Here is an 18,122-nt window from a genome sequence, read left to right on the forward strand (position 1 = left end):
GCCCGAGGACAAATCTAACCGCGCCCTTAAAGATAAATTCTGGAGAAAGTTACAAATTTAATCATTTTTAATTTACATATTTACTTATTTTACAAGTAATTACGGAAACGTGTATTTAAAAATATACGAAATACATTATAAAAATGATATTTTTTTCAATGATTCGCCCGCAATCTAAACTTAGATTATTCAGAATTTGATAGTTATTCATTCTCAACACCATATCCTATTAAATAATAACTAAATAAAAACATATTTGAATAAATTTAATATCAAAGAAAAGTTAATAATTATATTAATTGGATAGTTTAATTAAATAAAATGTCTTTAAATTATTCTTAATAGGAATTAATACGACCATTTTTACGCAATTAAAACTATGAATAATCTGCATACAAACAGAACTAAATTGTTAACAAGTCTATTGTCTTTTATTTAATCAACATTAACTTTATTAGCTGAATAAAATTTTATAATTATTAATTCGTAGAAATTATAAAACTAATTTAATATTATAAAAAGTATAATTTTGATTTATAGACTATATTAAAAATTCTAAGTAGAATATTAAATTTTCTTCCACTCAAAAAAAAAATTTTTTTTTCAATGAGTCATTTCCTAATTGATACAGTATTTTTTATATTTAATTTCTCAAAGAATACATTTAAAGCCATCGAATCGAAACATTGTTATTTAGTCAAATTAATTAAGCGTTTAATTTACACTTTTAATTGTTTAAACTTGTGTGTAAGTACGGTTTGACTTCGTATCGCAGATTGTCCCATTTAGCTCATAGCAATAGCATGAAATGAGTGAGTTACAAACATACTTCAGAAGTTTCACCTCAGCTCACACGAGATTCAACCATCCCCAACAAATTTAATTTCCAGAAAATAGAGCGTACTGACGATAAACCTTTTACAATTTCGATATTAATAGAAATGTTTACTTATCATCATCGATTACGGATATTCAATAATTGAAATTTGTATCGTTTATAATATTTGCTTATCGGAATAGCCTCATTTGATTTGCAATAATTATATGTATACTCGTCCCAGTTCATCGACCTAAATATTTCTTTTAAGCATCTAACATTTTCGACGATAAGAAATCAATCGTTTCATTTTTCTTTTGATTCCGTTGTATTTATCTAACGAAAAATATTTTAAGAATCGGTTTTATTTTCGATTGAATTTTCGTTCTATTTTTAGAAAGGAATGCTCTTTTTTTACTGTTACTAGTTTTTCTTGTTTGCTTTTTGTTCTTTAATTCTAACTCAAGCAATTGCTATTCTATAAAGAATTCTTATTTTACTATTTAAATTCCTTCATTCCTTGTTCATTTTTAGTAACTTGTGTCTACTTTAAATACTACCCCAGTATAAAAATCCGTTGCACGTATTTTTTCACTTATATTCGTATAACGTTTTGTTTCATAAATTTTTGAAATTTAAAAATTTTTTTGCTTGTTTTTGTGGATGTGATAAATTTTTTTATAGCTCATTTAAATTTCTTACACTTGTTTATTTGCTTACGTCAAACTTTTTAAACTAGTTCAAACTAGTTCTAAATTCTATAGACATATTCATATATAACTAGAAAAACAATTTAAAAAATTATTATATTAAATAATAACTCAGATTTATCGAATATCTTTTAATTTTTTCTATTCCTATATTTTTATTTTGGAATTTTTCTTTTACATTTTGTATTTTTATAAAAAAAAAAAAAGTTCCAACAGAAGATTATCTTTAAAGCAAATTAAGCGCATGGTTTAGGGGATTCGAGCTCAAGTAGCTGCAAATAGAAGTAAGTATTGAATTCNATTAATATTACTATTAATATAGAGCTAAAGCATATACTGTATATATATGTGTGTGTATATATATATATATATACTGTGTGTACAGTATATATATATTTTAACCCTTTCGTGAGGCGAAAAATGGGTGAAAATTGCTCGAAGCAAGATGACGTCAAGCTGAATAGGAATGAACGATAGGCAAGGGAATATAAAAACAAGTCTTTTAAATAGTAATATTATCCATAAATGGCAGTTGAAACTTGCTGCTGTAATCATGGACTCTCTGAATGCCATATCAGATGATCTCAGTATAATGCATCATAAAAAATATATTTTATGTTAAATATGGGAAATCATACTTTAAAAAACTGCAAATGTTTGCATATTTAAAAAAAATCTAACAAAATATAAAATATTATTTATCTGCTTGCAATATTAAATATTAAAATCGAGCTACGATGCCAATATTTCAAAAAATGTAAAAATTAGTGTCTTTAAACAGAAGTGTAATTTACAGTATAGGGTAATTCTTACAGTATTATACTGTAATTAAGTAAAATTTAAATCGATTATTAAAGTTTTACGCAAATATATAGACTATATATAGAGTTTGAAATTTTTTTCAACCATGTTTGAACAGAATATATATCTCACCTGAGAAGTTTCTTGTGAGTGTTTGCTGGCATAAAGTATTCTTCGAATGCTTTTCCCGTGCCATTGTTCTGCTGATTTAATTTTGCTGCCGAATGGCTGATTTCGTTATTGATTTCCTTTCCACCATTTTGAACACTGGTATCCAGATATTCCTTCTGAGCTTCTAATGCTTTCTCGCAATTATTGCTTATTATAGGAACAACAGTTGTACGTACTTCTTTCAATGGTATCTTTTCGGTCGCGGGATATCCTTTCGGATCGTGTGAATTTTTATTTTTTGATTTATCTTTATTGCAATTCATAAGTGTATCATCGGGAATCATAATTTCGGTTTCGCACGTATTCAGTACTTTACCTACTGGTCTACCTAACAGAGCGGTGATGTAATGATGATTGGAGGTATCGTTTTGGTACTTGTTCGAATTAGAATCATCGTTAAAGTTTGTGGCACTTTCATCGTTTTCAAATCCATAATTAACAACCTCACCGCTTGATTCGTCGTTCTGTAATGGAATATTTAAATCTAAACTTAATTTAACTAATCGCTCCTTTTGATCCGACTCCTCCGAAACGTCGTTCTCTTCCTCCGATAGAGAAGGATTTTCAGAATTTTCCTTTGTTTCATAGTTTTCTGAATCGTTGTCCTTTTTCTTAGAGTCATTTTCCGAATTCTACAATAAAAAATAAATAAATAATAAACATATAAAACTTATATATCATTGTTGCTGTTTTTTCTTACAAACAACACATTCACATTTAGAATAGTCTTTATTATTTCTTCTCCTAAATTCCAGGAGAGTTGTCACGTATGATTAGAGACCTTGAACGACGTCAGGTTCAACAATTTATAAGTAATTACTCTCAAATTTCTAGCAAACATGTTATGAACTACTTCAGTGATTTAGTAAGAAAAATCTCTTAAATCTACTAAGAAAATCTAACAAAACAACTGCGTTTTTCGGGCAAACGGCGTAACCGAAAAAATCTTAACTAATTTCGACACTACTTATTACCGAAATAATATTTTTAATACGTTTTATTGCTAAATATATTGTTTTAAATAGAGGTCGAAACATGTCCTTTGATAATATTTTTCTCTATCATTGTCTAAACAAAGTAACCTTGCGCCTATAATAAATTTCTCAATCGTTAATATCAGAAGCCAGATTTTCATTCGTTATAGAAAACTTTCTCGTGTGGGGGGAAGGGGGTTATTCCACGTATGCGTCATTTCCGGCGCGACAGTTTAATCCGCCCAACGTATGACGTATAGCCTTTGACCACTATTAATTTTCTAAAACGCGACCCCTGACGGCGTGTCTTTAAACTAAAAGCATCTATCAAGAACTGAATTAATACAGAAACAGTCGGATAAAATTACAGAAAAAAAAAACAACAAAAGAGAGAAACCCAAAACTCTGCCTTATTGGGCAAAGTTCTCTCGCTCGTCTAATGTTCTTTTTATTCGTCAAAATTGCACAAAACTTACTTAAACAAGGAAAATTGAAATAAGCATTGTTATCGGAAATTTTCCATAATAAAATGTTCACTGACGTAATGTTTTTTTTCCTCCCCTCCATCAAACGATTTCCGTAAGAAAGAATATTTAAAAATAATATCCAAGAAAAATTTATTAAATATTACTCTTACTCGAAAATCATTAGAAAATTGAGTAATTTTTATCCGCCATTTTTCCTTTTCTATCTTGTTTCTGTTCAAAGTCTTCCTGTCCCCATTTACAAATAATAAAATATATTTTATTTATTTTTACGTATATTCAAAAAAAAAAAAAATTATATGTCAATACCGTATAATACAAAATTTATTTTCATTTATCGCTAATTATCGCGTCGTGTATAAGGAATACGGAATTTTTTGGTCTCGACCGTTCATCGCCTCAATAAAAATTAAAGAAAGGATAACACAATCCACCCTTTCACAGAAAATTGTGCAATAATTACAGTTCCTAAAATGATTATTCCTTGATTTTGTTACCTGTTTCGAAGTAGGATAAAATAGTCCAAAATTCTAACTATTTTTATAATCGGCGGAATTAATACAATTAAATATAATAAAAAACCCACAAAAAATTTTATATATGTGTGTGTGTATATATATATATATACTGTGTGTACAGTATATATATATTTTAACCCTTTCGTGAGGCGAAAAATGGGTGAAAATTGCTCGAAGCAAGATGACGTCAAGCTGAATAGGAATGAACGATAGGCAAGGGAATATAAAAACAAGTCTTTTAAATAGTAATATTATCCATAAATGGCAGTTGAAACTTGCTGCTGTAATCATGGACTCTCTGAATGCCATATCAGATGATCTCAGTATAATGCATCATAAAAAATATATTTTATGTTAAATATGGGAAATCATACTTTAAAAAACTGCAAATGTTTGTATATTTAAAAAAAAATCTAACAAAATATAAAATATCATTTATCTGCTTGCAATATTAAATATTAAAATCGAGCTACGATGCCAATATTTCAAAAAATGTAAAAATTAGTGTCTTTAAACAGAAGTGTAATTTACAGTATAGGGTAATTCTTACAGTATTATACTGTAATTAAGTAAAATTTAAATCGATTATTAAAGTTTTACGCAAATATATAGACTATATATAGAGTTTGAAATTTTTTTCAACCATGTTTGAACAGAATATATATCTCACCTGAGAAGTTTCTTGTGAGTGTTTGCTGGCATAAAGTATTCTTCGAATGCTTTTCCCGTGCCATTGTTCTGCTGATTTAATTTTGCTGCCGAATGGCTGATTTCGTTATTGATTTCCTTTCCACCATTTTGAACACTGGTATCCAGATATTCCTTCTGAGCTTCTAATGCTTTCTCGCAATTATTGCTTATTATAGGAACAACAGTTGTACGTACTTCTTTCAATGGTATCTTTTCGGTCGCGGGATATCCTTTCGGATCGTGTGAATTTTTATTTTTTGATTTATCTTTATTGCAATTCATAAGTGTATCATCGGGAATCATAATTTCGGTTTCGCACGTATTCAGTACTTTACCTACTGGTCTACCTAACAGAGCGGTGATGTAATGATGATTGGAGGTATCGTTTTGGTACTTGTTCGAATTAGAATCATCGTTAAAGTTTGTGGCACTTTCATCGTTTTCAAATCCATAATTAACAACCTCACCGCTTGATTCGTCGTTCTGTAATGGAATATTTAAATCTAAACTTAATTTAACTAATCGCTCCTTTTGATCCGACTCCTCCGAAACGTCGTTCTCTTCCTCCGATAGAGAGGATTTTCAGAATTTTCCTTTGTTTCATAGTTTTCTGAATCGTTGTCCTTATTGTTGCTGTTTTTTCTTACAAACAACACATTCACATTTAGAATAGTCTTTATTATTTCTTCTCCTAAATTCCACATTCACATTTAGAATAGTCTTTATTATTTCTTCTCCTAAATTCCAGGAGAGTTGTCACGTATGATTAGAGACCTTGAACGACGTCAGGTTCAACAATTTATAAGTAATTACTCTCAAATTTCTAGCAAACATGTTATGAACTACTTCAGTGATTTAGTAAGAAAAATCTCTTAAATCTACTAAGAAAATCTAACAAAACAACTGCGTTTTTCGGGCAAACGGCGTAACCGAAAAAATCTTAACTAATTTCGACACTACTTATTACCGAAATAATATTTTTAATACGTTTTATTGCTAAATATATTGTTTTAAATAGAGGTCGAAACATGTCCTTTGATAATATTTTTCTCTATCATTGTCTAAACAAAGTAACCTTGCGCCTATAATAAATTTCTCAATCGTTAATATCAGAAGCCAGATTTTCATTCGTTATAGAAAACTTTCTCGTGTGGGGGGAAGGGGGTTATTCCACGTATGCGTCATTTCCGGCGCGACAGTTTAATCCGCCCAACGTATGACGTATAGCCTTTGACCACTATTAATTTTCTAAAACGCGACCCCTGACGGCGTGTCTTTAAACTAAAAGCATCTATCAAGAACTGAATTAATACAGAAACAGTCGGATAAAATTACAGAAAAAAAAAACAACAAAAGAGAGAAACCCAAAACTCTGCCTTATTGGGCAAAGTTCTCTCGCTCGTCTAATGTTCTTTTTATTCGTCAAAATTGCACAAAACTTACTTAAACAAGGAAAATTGAAATAAGCATTGTTATCGGAAATTTTCCATAATAAAATGTTCACTGACGTAATGTTTTTTTTCCTCCCCTCCATCAAACGATTTCCGTAAGAAAGAATATTTAAAAATAATATCCAAGAAAAATTTATTAAATATTACTCTTACTCGAAAATCATTAGAAAATTGAGTAATTTTTATCCGCCATTTTTCCTTTTCTATCTTGTTTCTGTTCAAAGTCTTCCTGTCCCCATTTACAAATAATAAAATATATTTTATTTATTTTTACGTATATTCAAAAAAAAAAAAATTATATGTCAATACCGTATAATACAAAATTTATTTTCATTTATCGCTAATTATCGCGTCGTGTATAAGGAATACGGAATTTTTTGGTCTCGACCGTTCATCGCCTCAATAAAAATTAAAGAAAGGATAACACAATCCACCCTTTCACAGAAAATTGTGCAATAATTACAGTTCCTAAAATGATTATTCCTTGATTTTGTTACCTGTTTCGAAGTAGGATAAAATAGTCCAAAATTCTAACTATTTTTATAATCGGCGGAATTAATACAATTAAATATAATAAAAAACCCACAAAAAATTTTATATATGTGTGTGTGTATATATATATATATACTGTGTGTACAGTATATATATATTTTAACCCTTTCGTGAGGCGAAAAATGGGTGAAAATTGCTCGAAGCAAGATGACGTCAAGCTGAATAGGAATGAACGATAGGCAAGGGAATATAAAAACAAGTCTTTTAAATAGTAATATTATCCATAAATGGCAGTTGAAACTTGCTGCTGTAATCATGGACTCTCTGAATGCCATATCAGATGATCTCAGTATAATGCATCATAAAAAATATATTTTATGTTAAATATGGGAAATCATACTTTAAAAAACTGCAAATGTTTGTATATTTAAAAAAAATCTAACAAAATATAAAATATTATTTATCTGCTTGCAATATTAAATATTAAAATCGAGCTACGATGCCAATATTTCAAAAAATGTAAAAATTAGTGTCTTTAAACAGAAGTGTAATTTACAGTATAGGGTAATTCTTACAGTATTATACTGTAATTAAGTAAAATTTAAATCGATTATTAAAGTTTTACGCAAATATATAGACTATATATAGAGTTTGAAATTTTTTTCAACCATGTTTGAACAGAATATATATCTCACCTGAGAAGTTTCTTGTGAGTGTTTGCTGGCATAAAGTATTCTTCGAATGCTTTTCCCGTGCCATTGTTCTGCTGATTTAATTTTGCTGCCGAATGGCTGATTTCGTTATTGATTTCCTTTCCACCATTTTGAACACTGGTATCCAGATATTCCTTCTGAGCTTCTAATGCTTTCTCGCAATTATTGCTTATTATAGGAACAACAGTTGTACGTACTTCTTTCAATGGTATCTTTTCGGTCGCGGGATATCCTTTCGGATCGTGTGAATTTTTATTTTTTGATTTATCTTTATTGCAATTCATAAGTGTATCATCGGGAATCATAATTTCGGTTTCGCACGTATTCAGTACTTTACCTACTGGTCTACCTAACAGAGCGGTGATGTAATGATGATTGGAGGTATCGTTTTGGTACTTGTTCGAATTAGAATCATCGTTAAAGTTTGTGGCACTTTCATCGTTTTCAAATCCATAATTAACAACCTCACCGCTTGATTCGTCGTTCTGTAATGGAATATTTAAATCTAAACTTAATTTAACTAATCGCTCCTTTTGATCCGACTCCTCCGAAACGTCGTTCTCTTCCTCCGATAGAGAAGGATTTTCAGAATTTTCCTTTGTTTCATAGTTTTCTGAATCGTTGTCCTTTTTCTTAGAGTCATTTTCCGAATTCTACAATAAAAAATAAATAAATAATAAACATATAAAACTTATATATCATTGTTGCTGTTTTTTCTTACAAACAACACATTCACATTTAGAATAGTCTTTATTATTTCTTCTCCTAAATTCCAGGAGAGTTGTCACGTATGATTAGAGACCTTGAACGACGTCAGGTTCAACAATTTATAAGTAATTACTCTCAAATTTCTAGCAAACATGTTATGAACTACTTCAGTGATTTAGTAAGAAAAATCTCTTAAATCTACTAAGAAAATCTAACAAAACAACTGCGTTTTTCGGGCAAACGGCGTAACCGAAAAAATCTTAACTAATTTCGACACTACTTATTACCGAAATAATATTTTTAATACGTTTTATTGCTAAATATATTGTTTTAAATAGAGGTCGAAACATGTCCTTTGATAATATTTTTCTCTATCATTGTCTAAACAAAGTAACCTTGCGCCTATAATAAATTTCTCAATCGTTAATATCAGAAGCCAGATTTTCATTCGTTATAGAAAACTTTCTCGTGTGGGGGGAAGGGGGTTATTCCACGTATGCGTCATTTCCGGCGCGACAGTTTAATCCGCCCAACGTATGACGTATAGCCTTTGACCACTATTAATTTTCTAAAACGCGACCCCTGACGGCGTGTCTTTAAACTAAAAGCATCTATCAAGAACTGAATTAATACAGAAACAGTCGGATAAAATTACAGAAAAAAAAAACAACAAAAGAGAGAAACCCAAAACTCTGCCTTATTGGGCAAAGTTCTCTCGCTCGTCTAATGTTCTTTTTATTCGTCAAAATTGCACAAAACTTACTTAAACAAGGAAAATTGAAATAAGCATTGTTATCGGAAATTTTCCATAATAAAATGTTCACTGACGTAATGTTTTTTTTCCTCCCCTCCATCAAACGATTTCCGTAAGAAAGAATATTTAAAAATAATATCCAAGAAAAATTTATTAAATATTACTCTTACTCGAAAATCATTAGAAAATTGAGTAATTTTTATCCGCCATTTTTCCTTTTCTATCTTGTTTCTGTTCAAAGTCTTCCTGTCCCCATTTACAAATAATAAAATATATTTTATTTATTTTTACGTATATTCAAAAAAAAAAAAAATTATATGTCAATACCGTATAATACAAAATTTATTTTCATTTATCGCTAATTATCGCGTCGTGTATAAGGAATACGGAATTTTTTGGTCTCGACCGTTCATCGCCTCAATAAAAATTAAAGAAAGGATAACACAATCCACCCTTTCACAGAAAATTGTGCAATAATTACAGTTCCTAAAATGATTATTCCTTGATTTTGTTACCTGTTTCGAAGTAGGATAAAATAGTCCAAAATTCTAACTATTTTTATAATCGGCGGAATTAATACAATTAAATATAATAAAAAACCCACAAAAAATTTTACAAATTAAATTATTCATATATATATTTATAAACCAGTTTATTAAGAAATTAAAATTTATTTTTGTATTTTGAAATTAAGTCAATAACGAAATTTAGTTTATGTAGACTTAATTATTATTATTATTATTTTGGTTTTATTCATTAGCTATAATTATTATATCATTTTATTTCGGTTAAAATCATTCAATTTTAATTTAAATAACACTTAATTAACTTTTTCGTCTAATTAAAAACGAGTTTAAACTATGATTATATAGCTTAAATTCTATACATTTATTTATACATTTTAAATTTATATCTCTTAATCCAAACTTTATCTGTTTAAATGAAATAATATTAGTTCAGGTCCTTTAAATTTTATCGCGGTAATATCATTTCTAATTCAAATCCATTAATAGTAAAACTATTTTAACTTTAATCCTATTGTTCGTATTCATTTCAACGTATTTCGCAATGATTTATCACACAAAAAACTTAATACACAGATAAAAAAATGCCGTTATTTTGAATCATATCCTTTAAAAAATTTTTTTCCGTTCTATACCTGACATTCCAACATTCTTCGGTTTTCAGATATATTTTACGTTGTTTAAATATTTCCGCTTACAACAACATTCTATACAAAACTATAACTCGATATTTTGATATAATATTCTATCATTAAAGGAAATAGATAATAACTTTCGGTCTAAATAATTTCTGTTATGTCGCATACTTGAGATATATGTATTCTACAAATACGTTAACATTTAAATGATACTTTTTTACTTTTAACCTAATTCCATACCAATGGAAAAACTCGTACTTTAGGTCAGTTAGCGGATATAATTGAAAACTGTTTTCAGTAAGAAATTGCCATTATAATTCTTTGATATTGACTAAGATGCATATAAAATAGAAATAGAAAAAGAGTATATCGGATGGGATAAACTATTTTTACAATCCGATATATAAATAAGAACAGCAACAAACATATACACAAACACGAGCAGATATTTATACAGATATATAGAGTATGGTCCTATATAGACAGGAAACGTTTTGTAAAAATGAATGAAAAGACTCACACCTGTATACACAGAGAATAAAAGTTACATTCAGCAGCAACCGGCCTTTACTATGCTTTAATTTACTATTCAAAAAGATATTCGTAAAACTGAGAAAAACTTAGAGTATATACTGCCTACCGATAAGTTGTCACACCAGCCTGTCAACTCATACTCCTGAAGTATTTCTAGTTCAATAAAAACTGATGACGTATCTTAGCCTGCTTCTTTTAATTCTTAACTATTTAAAATTACCATTTGATCGACTAGTTAAGTTTTTGTAACACTTTAAATGAATAATTTAAAATGTACGATACGTACGAACCGTACGATAAGAGAAAATAGAATATATTTATAACACATACATACATGTATGTATATAAGTATTACAACGTAAAAATATACATATATAAATATACATATTTGGAGAAAATTACAAACTTACTATATATAAGGTTTGGTTCTCGAAAGACATCTTTGAAAAGCCGCCCTCTTCTTCTGTAAATAAGTATCAATGGTTTGTCACTTTATCTTCATCATACGATTTAAATATCAACGTATATATTTTTACATACCACACTATTGTCGAGACAACTGACTAGGATAATATTTAAATTAACAGTCGATATACAACACATCGTCGGATCTTAAGAGTTGGCATAACATACATCAGATTTAAATGTCGTCGCAACTGTTGGTAAATGTGTTTTCTCGATTATTTCGTACTGTATATTCGTCTGGGATAAATCTTTGTCCTTTATCTGGGTTTCTCAGTCAATGTTGGCATTGAAGGCGCCACTGCTTGTAACTTGTTAACCGTCAACGAAACCTGTACCTATCCTGTCTGGTGTGCGCTGCTAAAACCTGACTGGAAAACAGGTCGCTGAAACGTCTTGCCGTTCTGTGATTTGTTAACGATTCTCGACGGAGGAAGGTGCTTGTATAGGAGAAAAGAACGTTTAAAAAAGAAAAAGAAAAAAAAAGAAAGAAATTGAGAGAGAGAAAAATTTCCACCTCACCTCTAGTTACCTGATACTTGGTCTCAAGTACAGAGTATTTCTCAGAAAAATCCAAGTTCAACCGTTTTAACGTTGGTAAAAGAGTAATACGTTCCTCTCCGTCTGTTTAAACTCTATACAAATTTATTTTTCTTATTTTCTTTTAGAAAAGGAAAGTTTTACCTATGACAAGCTTATAATTTTCTATGTCGGAAAATATATAAACGTGGAAAAACCTGGTTAATTATCTAGCTCGAATTTTCCATTCTATTTTTCTATACGCTATTTTAATGTCCGGATCAAGAGGAAGGAAGGAAGAAAAAATAGCGTATTTGAAATGCAAATTTTAGCCAAATCTATTGGTATTCGGCAGATGTAAGGGATAATAATAGTAATCGATAATTAAATAAAATGACGCAACATTATTATGAAATATGAATATTTAAAATCAATTATGCTTATTTATTATTAAACATTATTTTTATAATAGTGCCATATATGTGTAAAATATATTCTATTCTCTATGTTACCAAAATTTTATTACCGGGTTTATACATTTAAAAAAGATTAATATATGTTTTTATATAAAATATCCCCTAAAAACAATACGATATATATTATAAATTTACTGTTAAATATTTTTCAAACTTATTATAATATATGGATCATTTAAAAATAAATTTAGATCTTGAAAATTTATTGTCCTATAAATTCCTTTATCAAATACAAATTACAAATTGCACTGTATACATTTTATAATAGATTATTTGAATAATTTTGCGCAGATATTTTTCATTATTTAATTTGAATTTTTATATTTTAAAATAATAATAATAATAATAAAAACCCTGGAGAAATTTAGCAGACACTAATGTTCTCAGGCCGCAGCTTGGGAGAATCTCATTTACAGTATTTTTCTATATTAAATTAGAAATTTGCACAAATATAACACTTTAAAATAGAACAATAATTTAATGAAAGAATTATATAACTTTAATAATAATTTATAATTTTGATATGTGAATATTCAGCACTTCAAACGTATAATAAAAAAATATATATATCAATTGTTTATCAACAGAATAACTAAGTTTTGTATATTTCTCTATAATATTCACAATTATAAGCTTCCTAAATGTTAATATAATTTATACAAGTACATATGTTAAATCATCAAGATCTACAGATTAGATACTTTAAGACTAGTTAAAATACACACACACACATGGGAACGTTCCACAAATATAAATTAAAGGAAACGTTTAAGAATAAAACAAAAGATTTATTTTAATCTTTCACTATTTAAAAAATAATTATCCAAATTCAAACTTATTTTACAAATTAATTTTTATCAGTTTTTAAAATTACAAACATAAAAAAAATTGAAGACGAACCATAAACAATTGGCATGTATCCAATTGCCAAATACAATGATTATTTCTATCGGATTCCATCATTTCCTTTAAAGTTTGTAGTAACCACTGCACAATAACCTTGTACAACCTACCAGTACTAACTTGTAAGCAGTACAATATGGAGGAAGTAAATAGTAAAATAAAAAATAACATTTATCATCTACCTTCCCCATAATAGTAAAATTTTACTACAACACTATAATTTTTAATAATATTTGAATCTAAAAAATATTAACAAATACAATAAATCTAGTCTTTATTAGTGTATAAATGGAGATTAGTTAAACAGAACTTCTTCCATAAGAGGCAATAATCTTCAAAATCTATAAAATTATTATGGAAAGATTAAAAGTTTTACTTTGTTTACAATATTTTAAAGTCCATTATAAATGAACTTTTTAAGATAAAAAAAAAATTCTGATTTTTAATTTTAATATTCAATGTTTTTATAAAAGAAGAAAAATAATAAACTGAACTATAAATACAAGGAAAATACTAATTACAATATTATTCATTCAATATAAATATTCAATATAAATGTTTTAAAATGTTTTAAATCAATAATATAAAATGCATTCATAAAAAATTCTATTTTCTCTTTTATTATTTACACAGAATAATATACAATAATTGCAATTGTAACAGTTTTAAGTTGGTAAAATACATTTTTAATGTTTTATTACTAATAAAAATACAATTTTAATATTGTAATTTTGATTCAATTAAAAATGTATGTGGTAATTTATATTTGAAACTTTTAAAATATATTATTAAGAAATTCTATTACAATTATCCATTATGAAAGATAATGTCGATTAGCTTAATTAACATTTCTTGTAAGCGTTAAAATACATGGTTTATATTTTAAGTTTGTTTAAGTGTAGACATGTGTAAGCATTAATTATGATAAGTGGTTAATGTAAACTAATAAATGTATATTTAAATAATAATAAAGTATAAATAGAAATATTGTATGCATTTAATTGAGATTTTCTTATAATAATATAGACCCATATTTAAATATGCTGCTTATTAATTAGGCATTTATTTTTCTATTATCTAATTACACAAAAATGTTTTTAAAACTTAATTTTATCCCTAAAAATTAGTGTTTTGCAAGAGAGCTCGAGTATTAATAATTACGTATAAAATATATAATTATCTTGTTAAATAATAATATATTTTTCAATGAAACAAAATAATACAACTTAAACTTATTTTCGTCCAAATATCACAATTAAGAGAATATATTATTTTTATTTTAATTATTCTATAAACAGTTTAAATTTAAAATAATAATATTATTATTTATAATAAATTTTTAATTCTATTTAATTCTTTATCATTGTAATTTGCAATAAACACATATTTAAAATTACAATTCACATTAAATAATTGAAGTAATTTAACCCAGTAAAGTATTTGTCAGATATTTTCAAAATATTCCTTAAATAATTGCATAATGTAAATAATTATTATGTTAACAATTTCAGTTTTTTTTCCTTTTACAATAATTTATTTTCATGTTTTTTAACGCTTACAAAACTTATCAAAACTAAGTAGTAAACTGTCTGTTATTAGATCTATTTATAATAATTTCATATAGTAATTACTGGCTGTACTTATATTATTAATCTCATTACTCTTCCATGTCGTTGTTTTATAGAAAAAAAAATATATATATATATATAATTAAAATATTTAAAGCATGGCATAGTTTTTAGATTATTACTAATATGTCAACATTTATGTCTGTATTTCTGTAATTATTATTATATTTTTTTGAGAATGTTATTAAATTACTTTATGAATAATAAAATTGTGAAATGTAATATTAAAATTTTGACATTTCATAATTTTGTTTTTATGATACTTTTGACATTGTCATCAAAATGTAACTTGGTTTTTATGATTTTATACAACATCTTACCTTTTCACTACTTTATTAATGGGTCAAGGAGATTGGTCTATTAGCAAGCTTTTAGCCCATGACAGTTGCCGTAGATTTAATAATGTTTGGTAAATAATGACTTAGAGATAAACTCTGGATATCTTGTTTTATAAAAAGTTGAAATAATCGGTTTTGTTGGCAGTATCAGTCGATATAACGTCCATATCCGAAAATAATATTTTTCCATCAGTAATGAGCGAATTAAAAAATGGAAAAAATAACGTGTAAAGAAGTTAATTGAAATGATATTTGTAAATAAAACTGTATTTTATGGAAAAAATTCTTTTCATAAAACACTTTAAAATTCAGTTCTTACGAACTGTACAGTACGTACAGTACAATAGTGCTGTACTCTTAACTTTCAGTTGCTATTCAAGGATAAGTTGCGAATTGCGCTTGCAATTCGCGTGTATATCACACTATGTAATAGACTAAACTTACGAAAACATTACATTTGTGTAAATAATATGTACCAAGTTTATTTTAAAAAAATTGTACAAGTGTATAGGAACCGCAATAAAGGGTCTAGAAGAACCGCTTGTGGCTCTTGAGCCGAAGCTTGGCTACACAATGAAACATGTTGCTTGTCGATTAATATATATATTTTAAAATATTTATAACATAATATAGTGCAGCCGTGATTTCTGTAGTCCTGTTTTGCGCTAATTTCAAATAGCGCTTTGTTAACACCACCAAATGACATATTAATACTGCAAATATGTTGTATAAATAATTATTTAATATAATCGCAAGACAAAAGCCTTCACAAACTATTAATTACAATAACGGTAACATAAACAAAATATAATTAATTCACTTTCTATACATTTATAAAATCATTCTCAAGTATAATTAGTTAAATAAACAACTGCGAGTAAATAATTTATTATTTTTGAGTAGCTTAAACAAATGGAAATGATCACTTCTTTTGCACATATATATGCATATTTTAAGATTATTTAAAGAAAATTAAGTCATTTAAATAAACAAAGTAAGGCCTTAACATCTAACAGCATTAATAATAATTTACTTTTAATTAGTTTTCAATTTGTGTATTACAGTTTTATAAAGCTTATTAGATATAAAAAGTTTATATATTAATTAGAAATAAAACATTTTAATTAAATTATTAATATTAATATTGATGTTTTAAATGCTTTTGCAATGACTTGAAAACAAATTTCTTTCACAAAAGGCCATTCTCTACATGGCTATTACATTACACGATTGATTTACATTTTTAAAAAATTCATATATTTGAAGGCGTTTTCCTATATTTGGAAGTAAAGGTGGACACTTGTAAGATGTAAATAGGAAAAAAACAGGCCTACAACTTCTGTGAAAACGTTTTGATGTTTGTGAATAATTCTTCGAATAAAAAGAAAGTTTGAGTAAAATAGATGTTATATTTAAAAAGAATATTTAATTTCTTATGAAGTGATATTGATAATATAGTTTATTCCCCGCAGCTAACGTGATTTAGTAATAAAATGAAATACGGATCAGATCGTTTCCTCACACTCAATTTTGTTGATAACTGAAATATATCATTGAATCGAACTACAAAGAACAATAGTACTGTTGTTTGAAATGACAACGAACGAGATGCTTTGTTATCATCTCAAGCAGCAGTAAATACAGTTGAAGTTAGAAAATAAATTAACTAAATTAGCTTATCTAAATATGTGCAGACTACAAATTAAAAATATTCTGAAGTATTTTAAAAATTAATCGATAAAGTTTTCCAAGAGACTGAGAAAATATGGCGGTATATTCGGTTCTTTTCCAGTCACTATCCAATCAGAAGATTTAAATAGTTTACAAGTTTAAACAACTTATTTAACCTCGTTTAACTACTCAAACTAGCTTATGACGTTTTTAAACTAATTCGACTGAACTATTTCTGTTTACACTTCGACAGTCAGATTAACGACCTAAACGAGTTTAATCCTAGTGCAAACATAGGATGCGTTATTTGGTAAAGCTGATTAAAGTGGTTTTGTTAAAGAGAGTTTAGATATTTCCGCTTTAAATTAGCCACTGTAGCGCTAAAAATAAAATTTAAGCACAGTGCTTTGTAGTGAGAGGTTGGCATCTAAATACAGATTTACTATAGAAGATGGTTACTTTGTTTGGATTTTACCCAATAAAGTTTAATTTGTTCAAAACAAAGTCGTTTTAACTTTTAAAATATAAAATTTCCAAGTGTGATTTGTTCTTTGCATTCACATGGGGAAAAATTCTTTCATAAAATTCAGAATTATTTTTTTTAACAATTTATGATCAATGTCAAGTATAGGGCAGAGTATATGTTAATCATTCACTTTTGTCGATTTTTTGACAATTTGAGCTATACCAAAAAGAATTAAAAACACATCACAGAAACATTTTATCACATAATTAAATGTTACAAAAGTTCTAAAAAAAATTATAGTACAGAGTTCTATCTCTCTTACACTATGTTTATGACTGATCCATTTGAAAACGCAGATAAAACACTATTAAACTTTGATAAAATAGATTTTTATGGTTTGTTTTGAATTATACAAATAAACTCTATTTATTTAATATCAATTATATATAAAAAAAAGAATTAAAGTAGAACAAATGAAATAAATTTCTAGGTAAATAATGGAAGTACTTTATTAAGAAGTAGAGAATTTGACTAGCATCAATTTCTGCTTCATCCATTTCTACCAAAGTACCATTGCTTAGAAGTGTTAGAACATAATAAACTTCACAGTGTTTATATGCGGTTTGAGCGGCAGTAATAAATAAAATGTCTTTATTCTTTTTTTTCCTTTAAATTCAAC

General features: G+C 27.3%; 2 protein-coding genes across 4 annotated transcripts; both read right to left on the reverse strand.

Annotated features, from left to right (window-relative positions):
* Positions 1-2,456: 2,456 nt before the first annotated feature.
* LOC111627752 (GATA zinc finger domain-containing protein 15-like) lies at positions 2,457-10,458 on the reverse strand. Its single transcript, XM_023371383.1, has 6 exons — positions 10,444-10,458; positions 7,805-8,475; positions 6,771-6,846; positions 5,147-5,649; positions 4,111-4,186; positions 2,457-3,131 (listed from the first exon to the last, which is right to left on the reverse strand). The coding sequence occupies exons 1-6, from the start codon at positions 10,456-10,458 to the stop codon at positions 2,457-2,459; spliced, it is 2,016 nt and encodes a 671-aa protein (XP_023227151.1).
* LOC111627766 (probable ATP-dependent RNA helicase ddx20) lies at positions 7,662-12,133 on the reverse strand. 3 transcript variants are annotated; one of them, XM_023371399.1, is made up of 4 exons: positions 11,965-12,130; positions 11,521-11,882; positions 11,391-11,443; positions 7,663-8,475 (listed from the first exon to the last, which is right to left on the reverse strand). In XM_023371399.1, exons 3-4 carry the CDS (start codon positions 11,418-11,420, stop codon positions 7,801-7,803), a joined length of 705 nt encoding a protein of 234 aa, XP_023227167.1. In that variant the 5' UTR covers positions 11,421-11,443; positions 11,521-11,882; positions 11,965-12,130; the 3' UTR covers positions 7,663-7,800. The 3 variants fall into 3 exon arrangements, with proteins under 3 accessions (XP_023227169.1, XP_023227167.1, XP_023227168.1); XM_023371401.1 differs by having other exon boundaries at positions 7,662-8,475; positions 11,391-11,882; positions 11,965-12,133; XM_023371400.1 differs by lacking the exon at positions 11,965-12,130 and having other exon boundaries at positions 11,521-11,893.
* Positions 12,134-18,122: the final 5,989 nt, after the last annotated feature.

This window comes from Centruroides sculpturatus, unplaced genomic scaffold (genome assembly GCF_000671375.1).
Source record: "Centruroides sculpturatus isolate CEXI.00-Female unplaced genomic scaffold, Cexi_2.0 scaffold387, whole genome shotgun sequence".
In the NCBI taxonomy this organism is placed as follows: domain Eukaryota; kingdom Metazoa; phylum Arthropoda; class Arachnida; order Scorpiones; family Buthidae; genus Centruroides; species Centruroides sculpturatus.